This window comes from Physeter macrocephalus, chromosome 13 (assembly GCF_002837175.3).
Source record: "Physeter macrocephalus isolate SW-GA chromosome 13, ASM283717v5, whole genome shotgun sequence".
NCBI lineage: Eukaryota > Metazoa > Chordata > Mammalia > Artiodactyla > Physeteridae > Physeter > Physeter macrocephalus.
The window spans coordinates 25,504,503-25,527,659 of NC_041226.1; the positions used below are offsets into that span (position 1 = coordinate 25,504,503).

Here is a 23,157-nt window from a genome sequence, read left to right on the forward strand (position 1 = left end):
ATGTAGAACCATTTTATTAGAGATATGAAGTGGAGAACCACTGAGAAACATCAGATTTTTCTTCCTAGATCAGCTAAAAACATACCACTCAATCCCCTCTTATCAACAGCACCTGAATAAATAAATAACAACAGCAGATAACCTGAGATGCTACAATACTTTGAAAGTATTTCAGCAGACGCCCAGTTTAACAGAAGTATTGTCTGAAGTACATGCCGTTTATTCAATCTTCAAAAAATATTTTGGATTTTATGCCTGGATTTAGCCATAACTAAAACTGCCTTACTTAAATCCCCTCCAGAACTGCTGTCATGAAGTTGCCGTTTAGATCGTGTCCGGATCTTACAAGGGGAGACATTGTAAGGACACCTCTAGCATTTGTGTTATGATGTAGGGGAGTGTCTACCTCACCCCTTAGTAACCCCCCCGTGAAGACTGGCAGAACACAACACACTCTTTGGGATCTAGAAAAACTGTTTTTCCTGCTAAAATCTAGAGGGCTTTTTCACCACTGACAGTAACATTTTGTAAGTGATATTGTTGCTCTGGCTGTCATGAAGCTTGGGGCCAAATTTACAACTTATCTTTATTATACTTATAAAATATAATTATATATATATCCTATATAAATATACAACATATCTTTATATATTATATAATATACATAATATATATTATAGTGTTATAAAATTATTATTTGTTGTATTGTGCATATTATGTATTGTATATAATATATAAAATATTACTATATTATACATTGTATATTATTATATTATATTGTATTTTATAAAGAGAAAGAGAGAGCAGACTCTCTGCTCTATAGACTAACCCACTAAGCTTCCTCCTGGTCCTACACTCCTAGCTACAATTTACCTAAGCTTGATACACAGTATTGAATGTAAACCACTTCAAATATTTTCAGAGATGTGGGGAAATGACAGTATAAAATAAATCAGGCAGAGAAAAAGGAAAGAGGAGGCATTCCAGGTAGATGGAATAACTCATGCAAAGACTTGGAGGTGTGACAGCACTTGCCTGACTCTGGGAACAGAGAGGGGTTTGGCGTGACTGCCCACAGGACAGCAGTGGCCGGGACTGGAGACCACAGTATCGACTCTGCCTGGTACGCTCTGACACCAGATATCTGCATGGCTCATGTCACTTCATTCAGATCCCTGTTCAAACATTACCTCATCAAAGACAGTCTTTCCTGGACCAATTCACTCAAAATACTTTACACACACTCATCTGTACACACACCACTCCATCACTCCCTCTCCCTTTATCCTGTTTTATTTTCCTTAATTATGCTTATGAACATCTGATATATATTTCCTTACATGTTTATTGACTTCTCCCTCAATAGACTACAAGCTCTAGTAAGCAGGCTTTTTTATGTGATTTTGCCATTCCAGCAACTACAACAGTACTCAATAAATAATGATTAAATGAATAGAAAGGTAGTTTAGCATTAAATTGAGAAAGACCTAGGAAGCAATGTTAAGAAATTTAGACTTTATCCCACCAGTGATGGGTAATGACTAAGAGTTGATGCAAAATGTATTATGATCATACCTCTCTTTCATAAAGATGGCTCTGGCAGAGGAGTAGTAGAGAATGGACCAGAGAGGAAATCCATGACAAAAATCCAAATGCTAAATTATAAAGGTTAAGTGAAGGTTGGGGAAACAGCAATAGAAATGGGAAGGAAGGAAGGAATTCACCACAGATACAAGCAGTAGAGAAAGGGACGGTACTATATATCATAATAGTTAAATCAGGCATCCAGCAGGTCGCTTGATGGCTGGGTGACCTTGGGCAAGTTATTTATCTAAACCTTGGTTTCCTTGTTTCTAAAATGGGGATAATATTTGTACCTACCTACTTAGTTTTATTATGAGGATTAAAGGAAATAATCTATGAAAATACACAATTGTCCAAACTTGGGGACTGCTAACTAAGCTCCATGAGGCAAGGGACTGTATCTGCTTTACACACCACTCTTTCCCCAGGCCCTAGCACTAGGCCTAGCCATAGTAGGCATTGAATGCATATTTGCTAAAAGCAAATGAATTAATGAATATTATCAGCAAGACAAAAAATCAGAGTTAACTACAAGGCAAATCCTTCCTATAAAAATAATGGAGCAAAATGTGGCCAGGGAGGTGGGGAGCTTGTGTATTTAAATCTGTTTGCAAAAATATTGAGGCTGAGATGGTTACAGGACCCACCATAGGAAATGTCTAGTAGGCAAAGGGTCCAGATCTCAGGAGAGGGCACAGGCTGGAGAAAGATGGGTGCAGCTGGTAGTCAAGGCCTAACCTAACGGATCAGATCAACCAAGGAAAAGCAAAGAGGGTGAGAATCCTAGGAAACATACACATTCAGCATTAGCAAAAGGAATCAAGGATAGAGGCTGAGAGGCAGTAAAAGCTAATGAGAAAGATAAGAGAGATTAAACCTTGAAAGCAAAAGGGGAAGGCGTGAGAAAATAAAATGGTCAACAGTGTCAAAATTGCAAGAAACACAGCTGAGTGAAAACTAAAAAGAGACCACTGGATGTTAGCAATTAGATCATTAGTGACCATTGCAAAAGAGGTTTTCATGAAGTGGCTGGGGCAAAAGCCAGATTGTGGGAGCTGAGGAAGAGCTGAGGAAGGGGAGAAAGGGAAGGTGTAAAGATCAGTCCAGGATAAAGCAGATTTGGCCATGGATGCACCTAAAAGCCTACCTGGCCAATTATCTCCACTACCACCTCCAAGTGGTCGTTTGTTCTTAATAAAGTATTTTTTCCTAAGACATCTGTAGCATATCTTACTCTAGAAACAAGGTTGGCCCTCATGAAAGTCATCGAGGGAGCCCATCTTCACTGCTCTGGCAGTATGGGTTTTCGTATGTCCAAAGGGCCCTGCACGGTAGCAAAGACAGTTTTCCAAATTACAAAATAACGGTCTGTAAAAATATATAGTTTTACCAAGTCCTTTAAATAGTCAACAAGGGACAGTGGTCTGTGTAGCCTGCTGATTACAGTATTTAGAAGGCACGTGTATCAGGAATAACTGCGTTATCAGGATTTTATACCAGTTTTGGAAAAGAATTATAATAATCAGGGATACAAAAGCATACTGTGTATTTCCTTAATCCTCATCACTACCCTTTGAGGTCAGAATCACTATCCCTATTTTGCAAATGAGAAATCTGAAGTTCAGAGAAATGAAGTGTATTGGTTAAGAGTATGCTAAGGGGGCTGCCCTGGTGGCGCAGTGGTTGAGGGTCCGCCTGCCGATGCAGGGGACGCGGGTTCGTGCCCCGGTCCGGGAAGATCCCACATGCCGCGGAGCGGCTGGGCCCGTGAGCCATGGCCGCTGAGCCTGCGCGTCCGGAGCCTGTGCTTCGCAACGGGAGAGGCCACAACAGTGAGAGGCCCGCATACCGCAAAAAAAAAAAAAAAGAGTATGCTAACTGTTGTAGCAAACAGTACCCAAATCTCTGGGGCTTAACACAGTAAAGGTCCATTTCCCTTTTGTGTCACAATCCAATTTGGCCAATGAGGTTTGGGGGCAGGAGCATAGAGGCTGTGCTCTATGAGTCAGGGATCTAAGCTCCTTCCACTGGATAATAGACATCCATCTGGCACCTGAGAGAAGGGACAAAGCATGGAGAGTCCCACAAACGGCTCTAGAGGCCAAGTGGCAAACTTCATGCCCACTCATATTCCAGCGGCCCAAACTCAGTTTACACATGCAGCCCCACCTATCTGCATGCGGAAAATGAAGCCTAAAAGTGGGCCAGGAAGGACAGGGGAAACCCAGATATTGAGGAGCACAGCATTCTCTGCCACGTTACATAACATGGTGAAGGTCACCTAATTGCACATGGAAGAGCTGAGAAGCAAACCCAACACTACCTAACTGCCCCAAGGGACCCTGCTGTCCAATGGAGTTTCTCCGCTCATTGCACTGAACCCAGTCCTAATTTTAGCATTTCTCCAAATGACAACAACAACAGATGGTTGTACTTTGTGTTTGTATTTTTTTCATCGGTCTTTTATTGCCTGTCCTGCAATTCCCCTTTACAAATCAGTGGTTTTAGTCTTCTGAGGGGCATACACATGGACACAAAATTTGGGGAGCCCTCTGAAGCCCATCGACTATGGAATGCATGAACCCCAAGCAAGGAACTCTACACTACCTTACTGTTAACTTACTTCCAGCTTTCCACCTGCTTCCCCTCCACTCCCATCCCCCCACCCCTCTTCAGCCCCACTGACCGCCTCCTTGTTGTAGCTTGTCTCTTGATCTTTGCAGCCGCTGTTCCTTGTGCCTGATTTCTTTCCCCCCAGAGGTCTGCGTAGCTCATTTCCTCAAGGTCATTGCTCAGAGGTCACCTTCTCAGGAAGATCTTCCCCTTCCTACCCCACCCCGGCTCCCATTCATGCATTTTTTTCTCTATAGAACTTCTCACCTTCTAATATACTATGCATTTTACATATTTATAAGTTATAAATTCTCCCTGCATTAAAATGTTAGCCCCATGAGGGCAGGGGTTTTCATCTATTTTGGTTTTGTTTACTGCTCTATCCCTGGCACCTATGACAGTACTTGGACACCATAAATATCTTTTTGAATGAATTGAGGGGCAACAAAGGGGTAGAAAAGACAAGGGGCACACAGGTAGATGCGTGACGTTGAAAATGTTCTCGTTCCAAAGCTGGTTCACAGGTGGTCATTTTACCACTATGCTTCACAAACCACAGAGATAGTATATATTCATATATACATATAATACTATAACATAATTTTAAAGTACTATATGAGTTTGTACAAATAATCCCACTCAAAGCAGTGTGCCTTCTCAGGTATACACCCTGGAACCTGTTCTTATCTAAATAAAAGAGTCAGATGGAGAAAATCGGGCCCTCAAAATGTCATTTTCATTCCTCAGCCATTTATTTAAAAGTAAATTTTACTCATATTTTTTCCTCAACTATGCCTAATAGGTCAATGGAAAAGTACTTTATATAATTATTTTTAGCGCTATACCATGACCTTTTAAAAATAGCATCTTACCTTATAAAAGTGAAACTAACAGTTTTCTTCGAAAATCTATTTGAAGTGTTAGATACCTATAAGCATTTCTTCTAAATTAGTCCTTCTAAAGACATTTTCAAAGTGATTCCATGATTTGCCCAACAGTAATTAAAATTAATATAAATTTCAGCTGAAATTTTTTATTCCACAATTCACTTTTCACACATATCCTCTTTAACGTCTCACTAAAAACAGAGGTTTCGATTGCAAAAAGGCATTAGGATACCTAAAACATTGGTCACAGATACGTTCACAGATTAAACAAACGAATAAAGGGCAGGGCAGGAAGGAGGAGGGAAGGGAAGGAGGAGGAGAGGGGAATTTAGGGGAGAGGAGAAGAGGCAGGAGAGGTAAGGAGACACCCGCATACCTCCATACTTGTACACTGTAGATGTCAAGTTTCAAAACCCAAGAAGCTTACGGGACTTAAAAGAAGATATTTGGAAGCCATCCACTGTTTCGAAGTCCTGCTTTTGAGTTCCAACCCTGCCATTTACTCAGCAGATGTTCAAACTTGGTCTCAGTTTTATCAGTTGTAAAATTCAGATGGTTTTAAGCAACTGTTCAATGAGATCATGTATATAAAACTGCTCTGTAAACAATAAAATGCTAAGGAGAAAGGTATCTTCAAATTTCTGACATAAATGCCCCAAGCTTTATTTTAAAAAAGCTTTATTATACTAAGTTATAATCTGATGGTTTGAGAAAGCCCTGGTATTCAAACCGCACAGTGAGAAGGTTAGAGATTCCAGCTCCACACATGATAAAGTTAATCATATTTCCTTGGTGTAAAACAAAAGGCTTAGATAACTAATAATGACCTACTGTATAGCACAGGGAACTGTACTCAGTACTCTGTAATGACCTATATGGGAAAAGAATCTAAAAAAGAGTGGATATATGTATATGTATAACTGATTTACTTTGCTGTACAGCAGAAACTAACACAACGTTGTAAATCAACTATACTCCAATAAAAATTAAAAACGAAAACAAGAGGCTAAAAAGTCTTCCCAATATCCTTCTAACAAAAAGCGGGGGAGAGGGGGAGGCAGGGAGGGGAATTATTGCCAGATATGTTCATTTGAAAAAAATAAGTGACGATCTAAAGTAGAAACAATGTACATTGCATCTTAAATTAAGGCCATTATCAACAATGGCTATTGACCATCTTAAGCCACTTAACCAAATCATAAATACAAACGTGTTTCAAATAACTAAATATTCACAGAAAAAAATACTCCATACCCAACAAAATCAAACTAATTTGCCAAGGGAAAATGTAATGGGCATGGACATACAATGAACATGTTATGGTCTTTTTCAAAGGTCTATTTTTAGACATGGAACAAACTCTCTTTAATTAAAACCTTTGCTATATACGTATTTCCTGAGCAAGTAAAGCCTAACAAATCCAATATGAATGAAACACTGTTCCCTGCAAACAGTAATGAGCCCCGAGTCATTTACAATAGTAGTTTCATATAACCTTCCATCACTCTCACCACAATAGCAAACTTGCAACCTTAAACTAACTGAAAGCTTTCTAAATTTAGATACCTTCAAATAACGCATCTTAAGTTACATGTAAAGGTTTAGTAAATTATTTATTACTTCTCTTATCTTTAATAATGGGATATCATGTTTAACTTGTAATCAAAATGGAAAGAAAGCTGTTATACCATATATTAGTGCACCAAGACTCAGAGTTTCCAGTCTATATTTAGTTCACATTAAAATGGAAGCAAAGACGCAAACCAAGCTAAAAATAAAATGTTCTACAAAGATGAGATTTTTAAATGGATTGAAATCTAGCTATTTTTGGTCCTCTAAACGCTGATTGCATTTCACAGCACCTTAACTTTGTAGTGCTTTGCAAACCGTTTTCCATCACCTAGGATAGGGATCAAAAAACTACAGCCCACAAGACAAATACATGGGCCATATACTTCTGGCACCTGATAGTATACAGCCCACAAGTTAAGAAGGTTTTTACATGTTTAAATGGCTTTTTTAAAAACAGAATATTTTTTAACACATAAAAATGTTATGAACTGAAATGTTAACATCCTTAAATAAAGTTTTATTGGAACAAATGTAGTCACATTTTACCACATATAGACATATACCACACATATACCACATTACAGCCGCATGTAAGTATTTAAGTATTATCTATAGCTGCTTTTATACTACAACAGTAGAGTTGAGTAATTCCAACACAGACTGCGGCCCACAAAGCTTAAAATATTTACTACCTGGCCCTTTATAGAAAAAGTTAGCTGATTTCTGCCTAGATGAATGTTAACTATTCTAATTCAAGAGATCTTCCTGCTCATCACCTATCAAAACGTAAAAATTCCTACTTGCCTTTCACATCATGTTGAGTTTCTGAACAATAAACCTGTTAATATTACTTTATTTCTTAACAAACTTCTGGCCTTGTTTCTGTTTCCCGTGCTATTTGGATCACTATCCAATCCAATGTTTCCATGCAGAACTGTGGCTAAAAGTTTTAAATAGTATTTTCGAATCTATTCTGTTTCTGTTTTAAATACTGGATATGAATCAGCAAGAGCTACTAATGGGCTGCCACCTACAACCTGAAAAACTCTGAGCGAGTCTCCCCTAATCTACTCTATCGAAGGTTTTATGGTGAAAAATAATGTTTTAATTGCACAAATTGTTTCTCATAAAGCAGTGAAAAATACAAATCAATATTTCCTATTGATTATGCCTTACCATAAAGATATGAGTTTATTTATACATCCGTCATGTTAAAGTAAAACCAAGGTACCAACTGAAGAATGTGGTGGTTATTCTTTTAATGGGCTGCAAGAGATGTCCTAATCCAGATATAATGTTGCAAAGTTCTGAATATCTTTCCAGTGTTTAGGTATGTTTTACCTAAATTTAGAGACTCATTTATGGACATTAAAATTAACTGTAAGAAGACATAAATGTCAAAAAAAATAAATGCGAGTATAATAAACCAAATTAGGAAATATTTTTGACACATGAAGCTTCAAGACCTTAGCCAAGATGAGTCAGTATGAAAAAAAGTCATTGAGATGGTTCCCACTTGTTTACACTGTTTGGCTTATGACGGTTGAACAATCCTAGTCTATAAGCCTGACCAATGTTCCTCCAGCCATTCGCTGCAAAATGAAAGACTACAGTATTCATGGGCCAACAAAAAGCAAACCAACTGTCCTTCACACTCATGTTCAAAACCAAGGTGGTCTGAGGTTGTATCAGTGCTGTTTCAGAATATCTCACTCCCAGCAAACACCTGTGAAATTCTCTACAATAGTAAATTTGAATGCAAAATCAAGCTTCTCCTTGAAACAAGACTAAGAATTTAGGGATAACAGTCAAGGGTAAAGAGAGAGGGAGAGATTTGATGAGTTACAGCTCCCTTTGGCTTCCCCACATCAGCACTATTTACACTTTTGTATATAAGTGATTTTTTTTTCCTTTGGGGAAATCGAGGCACCCATAAAATTATCTAGCGTTTAGCACCTGGGTAGCTAGATGAGACTACCTGAAATTCCATTTAGCTAATACAGAGAAAGGAAAAAAGTGACAAACAGAGAAAGAGAAAAATAGTAGAGATGACAGCAAGGCAAAGAAACAGGAGGAAAAAAATGGGAAATGAAAACGGGAACAAAGAGCATACAATTTGAGGATGTGACAAGGGTACTAAAATGTACATGAGCATTTTATTAAACCACACTAATTTAAAAGGCATGCCAGTCTTATTTATTCTTTATTTAAAAAGTACATCGTATCCACTGCAAAAAAGCTGAGATTAGAGTTGTCATAAAATAGCCCATATTTCCTTTCATAGAGAGCTGGTTAATTAAATGATGACATAACATGCAGGTTAAACCGTATGAAATTTCCCATATTGGACCATTTTTTCCAGCTTTATGGAGGTATAACAGACAAGTAAAATTGTATATACTTAAAGTACACAATGTGATGATTTGATAGACATATACATTGTGGAATGATTACCACAATTAAGTTAATTAATATATCCATCACCTCACAGCTAAGAGTGTGTGTGTGGCGGGGGGGGAATACTTTGCTATTCTCTTAGCAAATTTCAAGTACACAATACAGTATTATTAACTACAGTCACTATGCTGTACATTAAATCCCCAGAACATATTGTTCTTATAATTGAAAGTGTGTTCTTCTCCCCATTTTCCCCACCTCCCAGCCCTGCTCTCTACCATTTTGACCTACTGACAGAGCAACTTCACTTAGCTCAACCTAATATAATGGAATACTTTGCCATCATTAGAAAGAATGAGGTAGTCGTAGTCAAGCATTAGAGAAATGATCTCCATGTTTCAAACAAACGAGATGCAGAATGTGTAGAGAATGTTCTCATTAGTATTTTTTAAATACTACATATGTATACACACACACACACACACACACACACACACATATATATTCTTGTATGTACATAGAAATTTTCTGGAAACACACCAAGAAAATGTCAACAATTGCCTCTGAGACAGAGACTATGTGGTCTAACGTGGGAGGGAGATTACTTTTCACTGGATACCCTACCATCACCAAATATCCTCTCACATTGCCTGAATGTCTTACTATATGCACACGTTACTTTTTCAATTAAGAAAAGTCTGGGGCTTCCCTGGTGGCGCAGTGGTTGAGAGTCTGCCTGCCGATGCAGGGGACACAGGTTCGTGCCCCGGTCCGGGAAGATCCCACATGCCACGGAGCGGCTAGGCCCGTGGGCCACGGCCGCTGAGCCTGCGCGTCCGGAGCCTGTGCTCCGCAGGGAGAGAAAAAAAGAAAAGTCTGGATACTTTCCAAATGCCACAATTAACTTAAGGTTCTTCACTAACACTCAAATTATTTAAAACATTAACCAGCATTCACAACAAGGAACACTTCACTTCAAATAAGGTAATTACTTAACTTAGTGGCTGTTTTTCGCTCCAAACCTAAACTAGACACCAAACAGCTTTATGATCCTAAGGATCTTAAAGGACACTAAAATAAGTACTGCATTTTAACAATAATACCCATATATATGAAGCATTATATGTATGTATGTAGTATATACAGTCATTCATTTAAGAAATACTTACGACCTCTATGTGCAACTCACTCTGCTGTAGGCCCTTTGTATGTCTGTACATAAGTGCTTTCCAAAGAGAGAGCATATATGTGCAGACATATTTAAGCACATGGATATGTGCGTGTAAATACTTGTGCGTGTGCCACAAACACCACCCCAGGCTACTACATAACCAGGACAGAAGATACCATTAGTAATCACAACTTGTGAGACCTAGTGGTCCCTTGGTTTATCTTCGGGATATACAAGCTCCTGCTGTCTTAAATATGACTTAAGCCTTGGGCTAGTCTCAGGGCCTCCTTCTCCTCCAGGCTCCCCAATCTTACACACCTGTGGAAGGGATCAAGAGTGTCTGTCCTTTTATAAAGATCTTTTCCCTTAACCCTCATCTGGATCATAACTGAAGACTGGAAACCAACAGTTAAATTTAGCAGTTCCCATTCTATGAATTCCACCCACTGCCCTGCCCTCATCCCTGAGAATCAGTACCTGTGATAAGAGATGTAACTGATGAAACCTGTAGCAGAGATGAACAGTCTGGATTGGGGGGTTGGGACAGGCAGGGAGGACAAGGCCCACCAGTTTCAGCCGGTTTGGGGCCTGATTTCATGTGTCCATGTATGATAATGTTGATGAACTTGTACGCACTTGTATAAGCTAGTTTAAAAGACAGAACTTCTGAAATTCAACACATCTTTAGAAATTTAAGTAACATTTCATTTAATGATCACTAATTATCCCTAATCATGGCAAAACATTATGTGCTAAATATTTCTGTGAGAAAGTTAAATGGAAAACCAAGAATAAACATGCTTTCTGAATTTACTCTTAGTCTCCATACAGATGCTTTACCCCAAACCATAGATAATATCAAATGTAAAGAGTATAATCGTAGCTATCATCATGAATTCAAGAAGCCTTCAAATTTTAGGGGTACTCCCAACAAATGTGTTGTCTGACTTTACTCAGTTCAAATTAGAGTTATCTCTACATTTTCTTCCAAACTGTATAAATTAACTGGTCCATCTTGACATAAGTATACATGGAATTTTTACCACTTCAGCTGAACGTATAAAAATACCATTTTTTTAAAACCTGCCACTTTGCCCATTATTAACACAGTTTTGTGAACTTTTTTTTTTAACTAAGATTTCAAATGTTAAAGGTACTCTCTGTTAGGCAAGTCCCTATTTTGTTTAGCCTTAATCTTCTAAAAATACATTAAACTCCACATCCTTAATTTATCAAAATTATATTAAATTAAAAATGTCACTGCTAAAAGGAGGTTACAAGATGCGCACTTAAAAATGAAGCATCTCTGACTCTTCCCTAAGTGCAGCTTGTTAACAGTTGTGTGTGTGCTTACACGTATCTATTTTAGAAAATCAGGAGGCAGGTGCAAACACGAATCCACAGGCATATAATAAAAGTTCTATTTTCATATATGGGCCCATTAACCTTAGAAAACAAATTCTCATAAAAACAGGTAGAGAATGAACTAACTTCTGCAAATTTATTCTTAAAGAGCACACAAATCCAATGATTTTATTGGTTCCCTTCTCAAATTCCTCGTTAAAGTTCCCCCGTGATAACTGACTCTCCGCGTGATGATTTCTACGGTATGCTGAAAATCAGAGTGTATAAATAATCCTTCAGTCGTAAGCATTTGCTATATATACATATAAAATCAAATTAAAACTCTCAACTTTGAGCCCTCACAGGTCAACAGTACCTGCTACGTAAAGAGGAGCACAGCATGCTAATCTCCACGTAACACAAAGCGGTTACTTTTCATCATTAAAAATAACCATGGGTGTGTCGATAAGATAAGAACACTGCACTTAGCGGGAACCTAGTACTCGAGCGAGGTCTGTTGTTTGTGCCGCGCAGGGTGCGGTTAACCGCGAGCATCATTTACCAAAGGGCACAGGGACTGTCAGGTGTCACCTCCCCATCCACCCTCTCAGAGTGGGCCAGGGAGAGGCAGGCTGCTGCCCACGGGAAGGGAAGGTGGCGAAGTTCACTGCAGCTCTGGCTGGTCAGCCTGCACTTCGCTCCCCGCGCAACGCACACACTCTACCGAACCGTTGCACGGCAGGTAGGACCAGAAATTAAACACTCCTTTTTAGATCCCTGACTGGGAACTCTAAACAGCGTTTCCGCTTTTTCCCACGCTCCCTGGTTCCTTTCTCCTCCACCCCTGCCCACCCAGCTACCCCGGAACCCACCATGGAGGCCCCAGCGCGCCGGCCGGGAATCCCTTCCTGCGGCGCGCCGTCCGGCTCCCCCAGGCCCCGCCTCCGGGCCCAGGCCCCGCCCTCACCTCGACTCCACACATTCCCGGGATCGCCCAGCGCCCCAGGCGCCCACTCTCCTCTTCCCCGCCCAGCCGCCTCCCGTCTTCCACGCTCCCCTTGGGCCCGCCTCACCTTGGTACGGATCTGCCCCGAGGTGGACACTTTGCGGATCAGTTTCTGGGGTCCCTCTTGCTCCGCTTCGCTGTCGGACGAATCCTCTCCGGGCCCGGCCGAGGCAGTGGCGGGGGTGACCGCGGCGCCGGCCGCGGCGGCCGCTCCTCCCGCGGCGCCCGGAGGGTGGTGCTGGCCGCCGGCCCCCGCCATCCTCTCCGACTCCTGCGGGGACACAGCACCGCCCTGCGGGGGCGGCGGCGGTGGTCAGTAGGTGCGCTCTGCTCGAGCCGGGCCCGGAGCCCCGCGCCCAGGCGTCGCCGCCATCTTCCCCTCCCCCAGCCGGCCCCGCGGGGGAAGGGTCGCCGGGGACCAGACGCCTCCCGCGGCCGGGGCCCTCCAGGATCCCGCGCTCCGCTCCCGCCTGAGTGGCGACGGCGGTAGGGCGCAGGGGACACGGACCCAGGCCCGCTGGGACGCCAGCGCACCCAGCCTCGGGATGTTACAGGGTTCCTGACCCGGAATACAACCGGCGCGGGTAGAGAGGATGGAAGCGACAGAGGGATTGGAACAACCTCCCACTTCCCCTAGGGTCTGGGGTCTCCAGGACGGACGGGAGGGCGGGGGAGACGCGAAGCCTCCGCAGCCCATCCCCGCAGGCCCGGCAGTGGCGATGCTCCCTCCCTCGGTTCCCGGGCAGCAGGGGCAAGAACGGCCCCGGGAGTAGAAAGGGAACCTAGCGTCCTCCCGGCTCCCCTGGGTGCTCCCGCCACCTCCTGGACCCAGAATCTCTCCAGAGACACTTGGCCCTCGCCGCACAGTTCCCGCGAGCACAAGTCCCCTCCGGCCCCGACATGGATGGGCGCTGCCCCCTTGTCTGTCTCCGGACCCCGGAGCCCTTCTCGGCTGACCCGTACCTCTCCCGCCTCCGCCTAGGGGTTCGGGTCCTTTCAGCTCTCCCGACCGTGGCCTTTAGTTTCTGGCCCACCCCCACTCCCATCCGGCGCACACGGAAGAGAAGAGCATTTTCCGGGAGGTTCCACTCGGCTTTGAGAACTTTTGGTTCAGAAAGAGCGATCCCTTTGGCTAACAGGAAACTGGCCAGGGCGTGGAGAGCGCGCAGAGACGAGCAAGTACCCGCAGCCTGAGACGACAGAATGCAAAATAAATAAGCTGAAGCGCTAACCGAGACTGCCTGGAAGAAAACAATGCACTGGAGCCGTGTGAACACCAGTGCCCGAGCACGAAAACACTGGAAGTCCTGGGAGAGCCACTCCCTAACCCGGACTAGAGCAGGAGGAAATAGGATCAACAGGCGGCAGGCACCGCTCACAGCTCGTCCCCCGCGAGCGGGTTGAGCGGACACTTGGGAATAGCAGCCTCGCGGTCTGTTGTGCACGCCCCGTGCCAAAGAACCCTTGTAGGTGTGGGAGGGCTTCCGGGAGAAGAGACTAAAATGACAGATTCCTCTTGTCGTCCACAGAGAATTCCAAACTGGTGTTAGCTATATTTTTAAGTAGGGCAAAAAGTCCCTGCCAGACTATGCAGTCTCTTCACACTTCAGGAAAGCATTCAGTCTCTTTAGCGTGTTCGTGCCCTTCAGGATTCATTCGAATTTTTTCAACTGACATGACCTTTGAGGGTCCTCCAGACTAAGGGAGGGATGTTTTAGTTTGGGGTTTTTTGTTGTTGTTTGTTTTTAGTTTCAGTCTTACTCTCAATAATTTGCTGTGACAGAGCTAACAGTTCTAAGAGATTTTAAGAAGCAATATGCAATCCTAATACTACTGTCTGTCCACACGGTAGATTAAATTGACTGAAATGTAAAATGTGCTGGTTAGTTTGAATGTGCAAAGACAGGAGGTTGCTGCCAGGTAATGCTAATTGATAAAGGCTACTTCTCCGGCCTCAGCTGTCTTCTTTAGGAAGGGAAGGAGGTGGCAAAATAAACTTTAAGAGCCCTTATGGCTCTGTAAAAATGCAATTCTATATCTACAAAGAACGTACTGCTGAGAAGGGAATTCTTTAAGAGAAAAAACTAATCAAAATAATGGCCTTTATCCCAACCCAACTGTTTGGTCACTGACAAGTCCAATGGTCTGACAGTGTAAATAAGAGCGCCTAGTAAAGGGCCTTTTGAAAGAATAAACCTAGTTCAGACCTCTCTTTTAATGTAAAGAACCTGAGGCCCAAAGTCCCAAGCGGGACCAAAGTCAAAATCATGTGTCTTATTCTAATGTTCTATTCACCTTACCACATCATACAACAAAAGTTAGTTTGTCAATTATAATATGTTGCTGTTCACACTTCAGGCTTTAAAGTTTTATATAAGTAACATTTTCCAGAAGCCAGGCAAAGAGTGATTAAAGGAAAAGGCATTGTTTAATGTCCATGCCTATTCTGTGATCTTAAAAAGAAGACTGAATACACTTCTCCCTCTGATTCAAACACTGATCACTTAAAAATATTAAAATAGTTCCCCGTGCAAAAGCTGGGCAATTAATGCTTCAAAGTAAAGGTATTCATTACTTCATAAAAAATTAACCTCACAGTTATCCCTGCTCTTCAAAGACTCCTGTAACAAGTTCTAAAATTTGGTTGTGACTTTGAAAGCACAGCCAGTCTTAGCTTGCTCATGCTGAATAAATGATCCCTGCTCTACAAGTTCCCTAGCACATACTCAGAGTGAAATACTGTGTAAGCAAGTGAAGGAATGTTGCGTTATTTCCCACAAAAGGCAGCTCGTGAAAAACCCTCTTTTCTTCAACCATCTCTTCTGAGGAACTGTTTCAAATAATCCCAGATTTAAAGTAGCTGACCCACTAGCAACTTCTCAGGTCTTAACTGTAAAATTTCCAGACTCAATATTTAAGCTGTATATTGTATACTTGCAATGCACTTCGCTTGCCTTAAAAATATAATAGTAATGTCAAGAGCTCAATATTTGCAACCATTTTAATGTACCTCAAAATACCAACTAAAACAAATTTCAAATATGTGGCATATTACATTATTTCATTAATTTACAAGATTTCCTTGAATTTTTCCTTCCTTGGTGTTTTCAGATTTTCAAATAATTTCTTAGATGTGTCTTACATATTTATTATTACTTTGAAGTCTTTGTTTGGAACACAACATATCACAAACACACTATTACAAACTTGGACATAAGCCACATAGACACTACATTCAAAAAGAAATGGAAATAGAAGCTACCACTAAATTAGGTTTAGGTTTCTATTTAATAGGGCTTTCTGCCCCATTTAAAAAAAAAACTATTATATTGAAGATGCATAAGTTAGAGCCAATTCTCATTCTGATACCAACTTTATGAATATTAACATATTAATATCTATAGAGGTATTTTGCATTACATTCTTATTGATCACTACTCATAACAAGAGGTTTAATATCCATTTGCAACTTTTAAATCTCGTATGTTCTATGGTTTTACATTAAATATTATATCAAACATAGAGAAGTCTACATTTATATTCTGAAGAACCCTAGTACATAGGCACTTTGAAAAGAGTTAGGTTCTAGGACTCAAGTTTCTAATCAACGGGAACCATGCAAAGAACACTGCAGGTTGAACAGGTACAGACCTGCTTTCATTCAAACTTTAAAACTACTTCCGTAATACACTATCTATTCCACGTTTAGAATTTAACATTCAAAACTTCATTAAAATTTCCTTAGTTGTTACCTCAACGAAACAGATTTCAAAATTAATTGTGATATCAATTCCATGTACATATGCTCATCACTGTACCTAAGGCAAAGACCTTTGGCCATCTAGACTTAATACATAAATATACTTGTAAACTCTCAGTTATGTTTTGGCCCTTTTTCCTTTGAAACTCTTCCCTTCCTAATTTTTCAGTAGTTCTGAATAGTTTCATCAGAGCCAACTAGATAAAAATCATTTGGAAATAAAAATAAATTTTAACAAGTAAAAGGTACTCTAGTATCCCTGCACTGTTTAAGAACTACTTTGTAAATACTCCCACACTCTTCTAAGTTCTGGCTAGAATTCTAACTATCCATTTTCCCCCAGGGTATTATCTATAAGTAAGGGCTGCTTGGCTAAATATCTTCCTACCCACCTATTTCCACCACCAAAGTATTTTTTAATTAATTAGAAATTTAGGAAATGTCTCTGTTTCCACTGATTTCATTACATTTCAGACCTAGCATTAAAGAAAATACACAGACACCTGAATGCTAACATTTATCTTCTTGTAGGCCCAGTGCCCTAGGTGGAGTAATGATAAGGCTAACAGTTTATTTAAATGCCCTCACTTAACTAAATAACTTCATTTCATCTCCATGTACAAAAAAAGTCACGATGGCCAGCAGCTGCTTCTCAGCTCCAGACATTGGTGCATTTCAAGTTAGACTTGCCGTTCTCTTTATTATTCCTCAGCATCGATTCCTGATACTATGTTTACTCTTCTGTCAGAATAGTTCTACGTAGAATCACATCATTTTGGGGTCCGGCAAAAAAGGATAAGGAAAGTAAATCCTTACATGTATGCTGGCATATACAGTAAGGGATAATGCAACAGGATCTGTGTGCTGTGAATACTGCCTGTTCAATATTGAATATTCCTTTTCATAAATGTAAATGAGTATACTTTTATGGTAAAGTATTAAAGTTGCCTATATTTGAATTAAAAAAACAGATTTTAAATGACAGCAAAATGGAGTCCAGATCAAAGCACATGTTCTTAACCCAAGGTCTTTGAGGGTCCATAGATTTGGTTTTGGGAACTCTGCAATTCCCTTGAAACGTTATTAAATTTTTATATGTATGTTGCATGTGTACATTTTGGGGAGAAAGTCCATAGCTTTGATTAGATTCTTAAAGGGATCATTGAGCCAAGAAAAGTTCAAGAATCCCTGATTTTGATGAAATTTGTTTTGAAGGGAAAACTGTCCTTCAACATACTTAAGATTAAGCTGATATTTCCCCACTTAGCTCCACACGTCTGAAATAATTAACATTTAAATACTCTATTTCCCCTAATTTACCCCTTCTTTTTTCTCGTATACTCCACTTTTCAGTAATTTGGCTAACTTTTCTAAGAAATTAAATGGGGATCCCCTTTATTAGTTCTTAGACTTTGTGTCAGACATAGCTGGCCACAGGGTTTCAAATAAAATCACTTTGTCAAAAGTATGATTTTATACCACACATGAGATCTCTGAAGATTTTTTTTTGGACTCTCTGAATGTAAACTATTAATATGTATGAAACAAGACATTCTGTCTACTCAGAATGAACACTCCGTGAGGATTTAAGGATTTGTGCCTGTGCTGTCAGCTCCAACAGTCCTGGAACATAGTAGGTGCTGTATAAAATGCCTGTTGAGTAAATTAAAAGACCTTCAGTGTTTAAAGAAAATAAACCTAATTTTTTTAGGAGAATTCTGCAGCTGGACAAAGTGTCACAATTCATTCACATATTTCTGTTCGGGCTCTGGCTTCAAAGGCTAATAAATGAACATTTTCATTTTCGTCACTATAAGTAAAACAAAAATAAAAGTCTTCCTCTGTTTTTCTAGGTACAAAGTAGTTGAGGCATCAGCATCCTAACGTAAAATACATATAACCGGATATTTTTCATTGTGATTGGTGTTGGCTTAAAGTATGCAAGTTCAAAAAGGACTTCACATAGGAGAGTTTAAAAGTTAAAAAGTTACAAAACCAGGTCACTGAATTTAGTTCTCAGTGATCTTTGATTTAAACTCCAAAACTGAATTGTATTTTTAGTTTCAAGAATAATTTAATCCCCAGGAATAACCACAATAGAAGAAATACGAGTAGATGGGCAACCTAACAACATGTTCAGATTTACAAAAGCAAAGACAGCTGCAGATACAGATGGATCAGAGTTGAAGGACACTCCCGAAAGGTCGGGAAACAGAAGGTAGAGAAACGTACTTGGGCAAAGGAGCTGGGAGTGTACATATTAGAAAAAGAAAAAAAAAAAAAGGATAACCAAGCCTAGCACCTGACCTAGAAGCTCTCAACAGGCAGGGGGCCAGCCTGAGCAGATAACGCGGAGTCCCTGGGAAAAGAGCATCCGAACATGTTTAACAAAATACTGATGAGGCCAGAAATTTCGGACGAGGCTTTTCAAATAGGTTCAAGAATTTCAACCAAGACGGAGTAGCAAACATCGAGGCAGGACGTAGAGAGCCAAAATTCGATGCCAGGGAAAAGGCAGCCCACACAGGATTACAGAGCTCTGAGCGAGACGGGGGTTTCGGGGTAGAATCACTGGAGAGATGTGAGGGGATTCTGACTGTCTGAGTTGGAAGAAAGAAGTTGGAGATTGAGGGACCAAATCCGAAGCCCCCCCGGGATCCTGCTCCTTATACTCGCACACACAATGCACACGCACACGTTACTCTGGTCCCTAAAATTACCCGACCTCCGCGTTGTATGGGCAGCGAAAATCCTCGGCGAAATCGAGGTCAGCTTCCCGCTTCATCCCTGGCAAACCCCTTGACCCCTAGAAAAGCCCTGGGCTTTAGCGGCGAACACGAGGCGGAGGCGTGGTTCTGGGCTTCAAGCCGCGATCCGCCTAGCCTGCGCGTATCTCTAGGAACCTGCGCGCCCAGGTGACGGCCCAGGGCGCGGTCTCGGGAGGGAAGACCGGTTTCCTCCGAGCCATGCACGCGGACCCACAGAGTGGGTTTCTCCTTTCTCCCTCCCTACCCACCCGCCTCGCTCTAAAATAAAGTAAAAAGTTGAGAAGCCGATGAAGCACGGAAACGGTCCTCCGAGGGCCGTGGTCAGAGGATCGCCGGCGGCCCCTCGAGGAGAGTCTCGGCTGGCCGGACAAAGGCACTCCGGGAGGCGCGCGAGGAGGAGCCCGGGCGGCGGAGGAAGCGCTGTCCCGGCTGGGAAGCAGCTGGGGACCTCATCCCGGGCCATTTCCTGAACGGAACCCGGCCCGGGCGCGGGGGGTGTGTGGGGGGGGGGGGGACAGAGGAGAAGTGGGAGGGGTGGGCGCGGGCGCTGTACCCACCGGTTCCTCCCAGGCTGGGCTGCGGGCGCCGGGCGCGGGGCGCACGTGCTGCGGCTCCATCGCGCCGGCCCGCGCCCGCCGGCCGCCCGCGCGCGCAGACCCGGGCCCCCGCCGCCGCCGCCGCCGCCGCCGCCGGGGCCGCTGGATGCGCTTCCCTCGCCGCGGTCCTCACGGCCGCTGCCGCCGCCGCCCCGGCTCCCGCCCAGGGCCAGCCACCGGCCCTCCCGCCGTCTCCGGCTTCCGCCGCGCTGCGCTCTCCCGCCCCCGCGCCGGTCCCTTCCTCCACCTCCACCTCTTCTTCCTCCTCCTCGGTCCAGCTCCGAGCGGTCCGCTCCCCGCCACCGCCGCCGCCGCCGCCACCACCGCCTCCCACGGCCGCAGAATCCGCCCCTCGCTCCTTCCTCCGCCCCCGGCTCCCTCCCCTTTTCCTCTCCGCTTCCCGCCCCTCCTCCCCGCCGCCCCCTCCTCCCGGCGGGCGGCCCGGGACGCACGTGACCCCCCTGTCAGGCCTTATAAGGCGCGGAACCGAAAGCGGCCGCCGGGTGGTCAGGGGCACGGGGCGGCAGTGGGGACCGGAGCGGCCTCCCCCGGGGGCCGACGCCGAGCCGCAGCCGGGCGCGCGGGGAGCGGCGGGGAAAGCCCGGGCTGGGCCGGCCGCTGCGCTGGCGACGGGAACGGCGGTGGCCGCGAGTCCCGGGAGACGCCTCCAGCGCCCCTCTCCCCGAGTCTCCCTCTCCCGGTGCCTGCAGCCAGCGCCCGCCTCCCTCCAGACGCTGGCGGCCCGCGCGGCAGGCACCTCCCCTCCTCTGGGAGCTGAGGCTTGAACGAAATCACGCTGGACAGTAACCGACTTCGACAGAGCGAGGGAGATAACTGCATTCCACAGCCGCTGTTGAACCAGTTGCGCTAGGGATGGTTTATTCTTCGTGACGTTAAAAGCACTGCAGATGGGTTAGCATCTGCAAGAGGGGTTAAGCTTGAGGGAGTACTTCTTTTATTCACTTTTAATGATTAACGGTTTCATGGAAAAAAAAAAACCCGGCTAAGGAGTCGATCTGCCTTCCTATTCGAGCACTACCTTCAAGTTAGAGGGGAAGGGACTGCGTCGCAGGGACTGCTCAATAAATGGCAAGTCACCTCGTCCCGCCCTTTGAAAACAACGTTTCGCACAGCGTTTCCGATCATCTTTTTGGCATCGAAGACGGTTTCCGTCTATTTCCAATCCAAGAATGGCTTTTCACAGGTTATTCCGTCTCCTGGACTTTCAGGCTCCTTCTGTCAGCATCTTCCCAAGGCCCTTAATCATGTCAAATATATTCACACATTTTTAAAACAAACTGAAATTTTCAAAACACTTACTTGATCCAGTCTGTCTCCAGTCCCCACCTCCTCACAGCCAAGCTCTTCGGGAGATAAACGCCTTTTCTCAATATTCTCACATCCATTTCTTCATCTACCACTCATTCTTCCCTGCAGACCCACTTCTGTGCTCACTCTTCTTCCGAGGCGACCCTGACAAAGGTCACCTATGGTTTTCAAAATTCCCTAAACCGTTGGGTTGTTCCCCCCCCGACCCCCAATTCCCTTCTTATTTAACATATCTGCAGCATTTGTCACTGGGGGCCAGAACTTTTATCCTTGAAGCTATCCCTTCCATTGGCCACTGTGACACTTCAGTTTCCAGTTCTCTAACCATCTTGCTCAGCCCCTTTGCCGTCTCTGACATGTTGGAGTGCTTAAATAGTCTGCCCTTGCTCTGTTTCTAATGCCGCCTGGTCTATCCAGACCCACCCATGACTTCAACTACCAACCATGTGCTAGTAACTCGTAAAGTGTCCATCCCTATCCCAGATCTCCAGTCTGTAAAGCCAATTTCTTATCAGAAATTTCTACCCAGACGTCCCACTGACCTTAAACTCAGCTTGACTAAAACAGGAGTTAACCTTCCTGCCAGTTGCCTGTTCTCTCTAGTCTCGTTCTAGTAAATGTCTCCACAATCCACCTAGTCAACCAAAGGAGAAATCTGAAAATTGTCCCAGGCTCCCCTTCTCTCCCCCATTGCCCCTCCGTGGACCAGACATTCCTGCCAGTCACCTTCTCTCCATTTCACTGCTCTTGCCTGGTTTCAGGTCCTTTCTTTCAAGCCACTGAAACATTGCATTCCTTTCCTCATTAGTTTCACAGCCCCTAAGCTGGTTACACCTCCACCTCTGCCATCTCTCACCTTGTGGCTAAAATAAGCTTTCTAAAATGCAAAATCAAGCGAGTCATTCCCTGGATAAGCACTTCAAATGGCTTCATCTTGTAGGATGAAGTCCCAATACCTTAGCCAGCATCGATTTCTCCAGTCTCATCAAACACTCTGAGTTCCTCGAATGCAGTTCCCTATCAGGCCACTTAGTTTTATACTGTACCCTCTCATGGAATACCCTTCCTCTTACTCAGCCTGTCCAAACACCGATCATCTTTCCAGAATCAACCTAAGTGGCACCTTTTTTTATGAAATCTTTTTTGACTCTGCTGGTCACTCTCTCTAGACAAAATGCACACCTCTCCCTCCATAATGCTGTAGAATACTTGATTACACTCATTTTTTTAAATATATAATCTCTCTGATGACAGGTGATATGACTGACTCCATCTTCCTAGTTCTCAGTACAGTTTCTGATGCATGGGAAGTGCTCAGTAAATGTCGAATGAGTGAATTATATGATCGAATTTGACTTACTATATTTTTATGGCTGTAGAGAATGTTCCCCATGCATTAACTCCCAACTCTGCAAATAATGTTATTATCATCTTTTATAGAGCTAGAAACTGAAACTAGAAAAGAATAAAGCAATTTGCCCAGGGTTCCACTGTATAAATTTCAAAGTCAGGACTATAGCCCAGTTTGCCTAGTTAAGTTCATTAGGTGTTTATCTGTCCATTGTTTTTCCACCTTAAATTCTATTTTGTATGATACAATTATCTTTCTTTTTGTTAGTGGTTGCCTAGTATACATCTTTCCATCTCTTCATTTTCAACCATTCTGAGTCATTATTTTTAAGTGTTTTTGTAAATAACAGTTGAATTTTGGTATTATTTACTCCATCTGAGAGTCTGCCTTTTAGTAGTCTATGTTAACCAGTTTTCATTTATTATGCATATTAATTAGGGTAAAAGGCTCCTTCCTCCCTGCCATCCCTCAAACACAATATTTATATCTCGCTCATAAGACACTCATGGGATAAGCGGTCCAGGGAGCTGGGTGGCTCCTTTGCCCCATATTGCTATTCCGTCCTCTAGAGTGTTGCCTTTATCTACATGGTAGAAGCAGATTAGGGAATTCCAGCTTGAGGAAGAAAAAAAGCATGGAACCCAAACCCAAAGGCCTAGACCCAGAGGTGACACACTTCTCATCTGCTCGTATCCCATCAGCCAGAACTGAGTTACATGGTCACACCTAGCAGCAAAGAAGCAGTAAAATGAGGCCACTAGCAGGGTAGCCATGTCCCA

At 43.1% G+C, this 23,157-nt stretch overlaps 1 protein-coding gene across 7 annotated transcripts in view; it reads right to left on the minus strand.

Moving 5' to 3' along the window:
• Positions 1 to 19,985, minus strand: part of DGKH (diacylglycerol kinase eta) — a 175,631-nt gene extending 155,646 nt beyond the window's left edge. For 4 of the 7 annotated variants that reach the window (XR_003682539.2, XR_003682538.2, XM_028497349.2 and 1 more), the window contains exon 1: positions 12,642 to 12,841. Coding sequence is in view for 5 of the 7 variants with exons in the window: in XM_028497349.2 (XP_028353150.1) it covers positions 12,642 to 12,833 (192 nt within the window). In the remaining 2 variants the exon portion in view is untranslated. Of the gene's footprint in view, positions 1 to 12,641; positions 12,867 to 19,945 lie in introns of those variants that run through there. The other 3 variants (XM_055089442.1, XM_024125943.3, XM_028497348.2) reach the window with 1 other exon arrangement.
• Between the last annotated feature and the right edge of the window lie 3,172 nt (positions 19,986 to 23,157).